Raw genomic sequence first — 8,160 nt, forward strand, 5'->3', positions numbered from 1 at the left:
TGTGTGTGTGTGTGTGTGTGTGTGTGTGTGTGTGTGTGTGTGCGCGCGCGCGTGTGTGCGTGTGTTTTCGTGCGTGTAACGGTCACCGCTATACGACCACCTATCGCGTATCCGTGTTCGCAGGTACATCAAGATGTCGAGTCCCAACTTGAACAACCTAATACTACTGGGAGCTCTACTGTCCTACGTATCGATCATCTTCAGCGGTCTCGACTCCGGGCTGGCCAGCCAAAAGGCGTACAGCGTTCTTTGCCAGGTACAACACACATGCATAGTCTCTATATAAATAAACTAAATAAGTAGAACAGTGTCGAGATCCGATGACACAAAAAGAGACAAAAGGAGACCACTGAATTACTTCATTAAGTTCATTAGTTTTATTAAGTTTATTTCTGAAGTAAGTTTATTAAAATGGATTGTCGTTCTCTGTGATGAGCGCGTTGCGTCTAGATTTACTCTGACGATTTTCCCCATTATTTTTGTTTTCGTTTTGTAATGTTTTAATGACGTGGAATCGATTGACTTTATATATACGTGTGACGTGCGCGTGTGAGAGTGCGCGCGTGTGTGTGCGTATGTATGTGTATTTGCTGTTTGCGTAAGCGCGTTTGTGCGTGAGTTTATACGTGAGGTAAATTTTACAATACCGTGCAATCCGTTCTATCAAAAGAATAAAAAATGATTATTTGTTTGCGTGAGACGCGAGCGGTTAATTGCTGTTTCGAAAACTACATCATCTGCATCTCCCCCCACGAAACTTGCTACATTGTGTGTGACACAGGCCTTCTAATGCGCTAGAATTTCGCATGAACTAAAAGTCATTCTCTCTATTGATGTTCACGACAACGTCGCTTTGAATAACCAGCCATTCATAGTGTCTTTTGTCCAGTTATCGCAGCTCAAGGGGAATAACAGCGCGATTGTGCGAGCGTGTGTATGTTTATCATCACCGCCATGTTCTACTTTGTGATTTCACTAATTCACCGCAATCTCGATTAGACCGTGGCGTCAGTACGAATTCCTTCGTGACAAGTGGGTTGCGACGTCAACAAGCGAACGTATTGTTACTCGTAGAATGCGATGTCATCCTGATTGTCATTCTTCGGCTGTGACATCGGCGTTTATAATGTGCTGTCACGCGTTGGTCGTGCTGTCATTGCCGATGCTTTGACACGTGTAGATGGTGACGTCAGTGAGCCAGTTGCAGCAATGTGAATCTGTCGTATCTCGTCAAGAGAAACATCAGCGTAAACATGCACTGACATTTAAGAACTGACGCTAGAACACGAATGTATCATTCCTCATGGACAGTAAATTACGCCAGCACTAATGTGTCTACAGACGCCGACAATGACGTCAGAGCGCTCATGTGTCACCAGTTTTGGACGGTGACGTCAGTGCCCTTATGTGTCATCAGTTATTGACGGTGACGTCAGTGCTCTTATGTGTCATCAGTGATTGACGGTGACGTCAGTGCGCTTATGTGTCATCAGTTATAGTGTGTGTGCACTTAGTGACGCTTTGCGCATGTGTGCTTGACATGTATTGTTGTTTATTGATCCTTGCGCATCGCAATATCGACGACCGCGTTTTAATTAGGCATAATGTTGACAAAGGTTGGGCGTGGTTACTGGCTTTAGATAGGTAGCTCGTGTTGCTGTGTGAGCATTATCCATGAGGGAGAGAGCCAGTTGGAGGAGTAGAACGAGAAAGAGAACGATTACCAGAACAGACCAGAGAGAGAGAGAGAGAGAGAGAGAGAGAGAGAGAGAGAGAGAGAAAGAGAGAGAGAGCCAACCAACAAGAGAGGGAAAGCGAGATAGAATGAGACCATCAGTAAAATATAGAACGTATACAAATAGGCTGACGAAATGATGGCTGACCGGCGGACACACAGAGGTTATGGTTAAGGTTAGGGATAGTGGTAAGGTTGGATAAGTGTATAGCGCTAACCGTCTATGAGAATGTGCTAGCCAGTCACGGCGACCATATAACGCGTACCGTGTCGTACACAGGCACTTGAAGCGTTTCAATAAAATATAATGCTAAATAAATAGGAAATCTAATACTAGTACTACAAAATTCTTAATGTTTCTCTACTCTCTTTCACCTATTATTGCCGACAGTTTCCTGTAAATTCCGTGTAAATGCTCTATGCACACACACTAATCGGCCGCCATTGCCGACGGTGCACAGTGACAGTTAAATATATAGCGGCCGGGTAGTGTGTGTGCATAGAGCATTTACAAGGAATTTACAGGAAACTGTCGGCAATAATAGGTGAAAGAGAGTATAGAAACATTAAGAATTTCGTAGTACTAGTATTAGATTTCGTATTTATTTAGCATTATATTTTATTGAAACGCTTCAAGTGCCTGTGGTGTCGTACACCGCAAACCACCACTATGTTGCACACGACAATATCGACGACACAAGCTGTTACGCCAGTTCTATTTTCATTCCTCCCCGCCTTTGCCACCTCCTTATCCTCATCCTGCTCTCTCTGCTCCAGCTCATCATCATCATCATTATCATCATCATCCTCACTCTCATCCCTCTCTTCGTCCTCCTCCTCATCACCATTCTCGTCTTATTATTCGCCCCCTTCCTCCGCTTCTTCTACTCCTCCTTCATTCTATCCTCATCCTTCTTTTCCTCCTTCACTGCTTCCTCCTCTTCTTCCTCTTCGCTTCCATCTCCTTGATCTGTTCTCACCGTGCGTTCATGCGCATCGACTCCCAGGTTACAAGAAAAGTTTCCTCATGCCAGTCGCTGCATTTGATCTTGTCGGCGAGCGACGTGGTCGGTCATCAACTTTGCACGATCTGCGTATCGCTCATAGCTCTACGTACGCGACGCGCGGCCCCGCATTTAATTCCGCAGACGAAAAGCCGCGGGAATACATCAAAGGCGCGTGCGTATCATGTGCTCGTTTACCCGCGCCCGCTTTTCTTACGCGGCGGTGTAACACACTAATTGCAAAATCGCTCGGTAAGAAACCTAACCTAATTCCTACTCTCTATATTCACCATGAGAAGGGCGTGCGGGCTACAATATCGTTTTGACGGGGGCGATGGCGCGCAGGTCAAATCGTATGTCTATCATAACTAACTGTCAATGCTGTGTATGTGTGTGTGTGTGTGTGTGTGTGTGTGTGTGTGTGTGTGTGTGTGTGTGTGTGTCCTCTATGAATATCTGTGCAGTGTGTGAGGTGTGTGTGTGTGTGTGTGTATGTTATGTGGTCGCGTGCATCACGGTTACGTTGTGTGGCGTCGTGGCCGGTACGTGTGCGGGTATTTATTTTTATATGTACGTGCACAGTGTATATTGCCTCATGTGTCGCACTGTGCGTGGCGTATCTTGTTGATTTCGTTTATTTTACCATACAGTAGCACGAAATTCCAATCTAAGAGAGTTTTGTCAGGCACTAATTGATAATGTTATGGGCGTTTGTGTTTAGTGGCGACCTCCATGACCTTCCGGTGAGAGAGGTGATCCTGCCCGTTGGTCGTGCGACTCAGCCTGTCCATCGTGATGTGCGCCTTCGCGGAGTCGCATCGTCTAAGGCGTCCCTGTCCTGACTCAAAATTTAAAGTAGTACGCAGAAATCAAAGGCTATGCTCCGTCTGATGCGCGCTACCGGCGCCAGAGCCACACTTCGCGCAACACACACTTATTTCACGCAATACAAGTCTATACTAAGGCAACCAACGGCACCATACGCACGCGCGCAACAACATCAGCAACAGCATCAGCCCCACCACCATAGCCATACAACAAAGTCAACAACTACTACTACACAGCAGCAGCAACCAACAACGAACAAAACAATCAACAACAACAACTAAACAACAGCGCGCGGTGCTGCTGCCAGACAACAACAACAACAACAATAATAATAAAAAATAAAGAAACCAACAATAACATATCACTCAACATACAACAACAAATAACAACAACTAAAACATCAGCATCGACAGCAGCAGGCAAGCACAGCAACAACAACAAACAGCGCATCGCAGCTCAACACGGCCGTACAGTGCGCCTCTAATCGCACGCAGCTCGCCTGGTGACGGGATGCGGGGCACGGCAGTGCAAGGCAGCGGCAATTATGGATAGCACCCGTGACGAAGGTCTTAGCGAGAAATTGTCGTGTCGTCGATGGCTGGGTAAACTGCTCGCAGATTGAGCCTAATCGCGGTGATGTCATCGCGGTAGGGAAATCACGAGTAGTTCGCACTTGGTGGGGGCCCGCACAAGCACTGAAGCGCGCATGCGCGCGCTGTTTATGACAAACGCATGAGGGCGCTAGCCTAGGGTCGTGTTAATACTGTACCACAGTACATGCAACGTACGATGACAGCAATAGACTATCATAGTAACACACGCGTGAAATAGATAATAATACGGTAAGATAGATTAAATTCGTGTATATAATATATAATATATATATTATAATATTATATTATATACGATATATAGTAGTAATACGTGCCATGTTATTCCAGGATAGGATTACTAGGTTATGTGTATTGCAAGGTACTATTGTGCGTGGTGATAGCTGTGTATCAGGACGCGGTAATCAGCAGGGTAATATTATGTGCATGTTGGGGCTGTGTAATATAGAGCATGGATTCAGGGTAGAGTGTGTCGTCGGGATATATTGTAAAGGATCAGAGCACATTCCAGTCTAACCTTCTTTATTCGTTCGATACAATCTTTCAATTTTCGTTGATCCGTGGACACGAGGAAGGTTTTTTGCTGGGTTAATATAAATTCTAGGTATTTATGGACCGCGGCGATTCCGCACGTACGCAGTAAAAAAATCTTATCATGCACCTTGCACGTATACGTACGCATGCACGCATCCACCCACACACGAGCGCGAATGCGCGTATAGACGCAGCACGCATGTGCACACACACCACGAATACGAACATGCATTTTCACACGCTCACGCACTCGCACCTGCACACACATACGCGCATACCGTCACACACATACACACACACATGCGCGCGGCACGCCACACTGCAACATTTCGACGTACGTCTATGTTGTGCGGTGTGTGTGTGTGTGTTGTGTGTTGTGTGGTGTGTGTTGTTGGTTGTGGGTGTGGTCGTGCATTTGTGTGTGTTGTGCTGGGTGTGATTGTGCGCTGCGCCTGCTGTTGTGTGCGGTGTTTTCGTGGCGTGTATACGGCTCACCGCACTATACACGACCACGCTATCGCCATAACCCGTGTTCGGCAGGTACATTTCAAGATGTCGAGTCCCAACTTGAACGAACCTAATACTACTTGCGAGCCTACTGTCCTACGTATCGATCATCTTCAGCGTCGCGACTCCGGCTGGACACTCCAAAAAGCGTACACGTTCTTGCCAGGTACAACACACACTGCATAAGTTCTCTATATAAATAAACTAACCATAAGTAGAACAGTGTCGGAATCCGATGACACAAAAAATGTGAGACAAATAGGAGACCCACTGATTACTTCATTACAGTTCATTATTTTATTAAGTTATTTCTGAAGTAAGTTTATTAAAAGGAATTTCGTTCTCTGTGATGAGTCGCGTCGCGTCTAGATTTACTCTACGATTTTCCCTGAAAACATTATTTTGTTTCGTTTGTCAAGTTTTTAATGAACGTGAATCGATGAACTTTATATATAAACGGTACTGCGCTTGTGAGAGTGCGCGCGGTATTGTCGTATGTATGTATTGCGTCTTGCGTAACGCGCTGTGCGTGAGTTTATACGGAGTAAATTTTACAATACCGTCAATCGCGTTCTATCAAAAGAATAAATAAATGATTATTCTGTTTGGCGTGAGACGCCGAGCGTTAATTGCTGTTTCGAAAACTATGCATCATCTGCATCCCCCGCTCACGAACTTGCCTACATTGTGTGTTTGACAACAGGCCTTTCTAATTGCGCTGAATTCGCATTGAACAAAAGTCATTCTCTTCTTATTGATTTCACTCGACAACGTCGCTTTGATAACCACCATTCATCAGTGTTTTTTGTCCAGTTACGCAAGCTCAAATGGGAATAACAGCAGCGATTGTGCGATCGGTTATGTTTAGCATCACCCATGTTCTTACTTTGTGATTTCACATAATTCACACGCAATCTTCGATAGACCGTGGCGTCAGTACGAACTCTTCGTGGGACAATGGTTCGACGTCAACAAGGCGAACGATTGTTACTCGTTTAGAAGCTAACTGTCATCCTGATTGTCATTTCTTTTGCTGGACTGATTGGCGTGTTTATAATGGTGCTGTCACGCCGTTGGTCGTGGCTGTCATTTGCCGATGCTTTGACACCGTCGGGGGGGGGGTTTTAGATGGTCACTCAGTGAGAGCAGTTCAGCAAGCGAATTTCTGGTCGTATCTCGTACCAAGGAGAAACATCACGTGAAACATGCAACTGACATTTAAGAACTTGCACGACTAGAAACAACGAATGTATTCATTCCCATTGGACAGTAAAGTTACGCCAGCACTAATGTTCTACATAGACTGCCGACCAATGACGCAAGCGCTCATGTGTCTACCAGTTGACGGTGACGTCAGTGCCTGCTGTATTGTCATTAAGTTAGAACGGTGACGTCAGCTCTAATTTCTCAGTGATTGACGGACGTCAGTGCCTATTGTCATCAGTTATTTGAACGGTGACGTCAGGAGGCGAATGTGCTGTCACTCGGGGATGGTGACGTCAGCGCGCTAATGTGTCGTCTCTCGTGGTCTCACATTTATGGAGTGTTTTTTTTACTTCTAGTTGAACACGTGGTGTCTGTCGCTGGGCTTCTCGCTCGCCTTCGGCGCCATGTTCAGTAAGACATGCGCGTTCACAAGACTCCAAACAAGAAGATGCAGCGCATGGGTGAGTGCATGGCATCACAGTATCGCAGCATCACGGCTAGGAAGGCAATTAGCACGGCAGGATGCACTCCCGCGGGAGCGTGAGAACATAGCTAATATAATGGCGCATGCGGATGACGCGGCCTTGAAATCGTCTTACTTTTTACATTACCCCAAACATTGACGTGCGGAACAGATAATAGCGTGTGCCTGCCACTTGCTGTGTGTTGCCGCCTCCGCGCGCGTGTTATCGGTGGTGTGGGGTGTGTGAGTGTGTGTGATGTGTGTGTTGAGAGAGAGTGGTGGTCTGTCGTGTGTATTGTGCTTCTGTGTCGGCGTGGTATGCTGTGTGTGTGTGTGTGTGTGTGTGTGTGCGTGTGTGTGTGTATGTCTGTGTTGTGCGTGCTGCGTGCGTGTGCGTGTGCGCCGGCGTGTGCGTGGCGTCTGTCTTGTTGCTGTCGCGCGTTTCGCGTGTGCGTGCAATCTGTGGAGTCCTACGCGTGTACATGAGCGCGTTGTTCGTGTGCTGTCACGAGAAATCACTAATATGTTTGCAAGCGCGCATCCTTCTATCATTGTTCATTATCCCACTCACTGTGAGTTGAGCACCCTTTCGGTTTCAAGCGGAAAGTTCACTTGTCGACAATTACCACGTGACACGCACTTTGCATTTGGCTCCAAATGTCATCGCATATGCCTCGCGTTTCAATTGAAGCGAATTAACAAATACGGTACAGACATGAATAATTAATTGTTGCTATTGAGAATGATTTACTCCTTGCAGTGGTGAATGAATAACGGTGCATTCGCCCAATTCATTAAACAATTAACTAGATTTTATCTGTGGTTCCATCCACGAGGATAAACGACAGGATTCAACTGAGTACTTTGACGTGTCCACACATGCAACCACATGTGCACACACACACACATGCTACATGTAACCACGATTATAAATTACATCGGAAACCCTTTCACACGTACCGAAATACCTTATCTGATCAGTACTTCATTGCAGGTGATAAAAGACTACCAGCTGATGGCGCTGGTGGCGGTGCTAGTAATGCTGGATGTCGCCATACTGATGGCATGGCAATTTGTCGACAAGCCAGTTATCACCGTCGTCAACCAAACAACATACGTAAGTCGACATGTGCCCGCATCTCTCTCTCTCGCTCTTCTTCTCCCCTCTCTTCTCTTCTCTTTGTCATCTTTCATTTCTTTTTTACCTTCTCTGCCCCTTCTTTCTACAATCTCTGTTCTGTCACTCTTCCTATTCCGCCCTCCCTCCTGCTC

The 8,160-nt window shown here is 46.2% G+C and overlaps 1 protein-coding gene across 1 annotated transcript in view; it reads left to right on the top strand.

The window, feature by feature from the left end:
- Positions 1–8,160, top strand: part of LOC106809189 (gamma-aminobutyric acid type B receptor subunit 2-like) — a 45,548-nt gene that overhangs the window by 30,365 nt on the left and 7,023 nt on the right. Inside the window, 3 exon segments of the mRNA XM_014812183.1 lie at positions 124–256; positions 6,782–6,886; positions 7,883–8,005. Coding sequence (XP_014667669.1) covers positions 124–256; positions 6,782–6,886; positions 7,883–8,005 — 361 coding nt within the window.

Source organism: Priapulus caudatus, unplaced genomic scaffold (assembly GCF_000485595.1).
Source record: "Priapulus caudatus unplaced genomic scaffold, Priapulus_caudatus-5.0.1 Scaffold335, whole genome shotgun sequence".
NCBI lineage: Eukaryota > Metazoa > Priapulida > Priapulimorpha > Priapulimorphida > Priapulidae > Priapulus > Priapulus caudatus.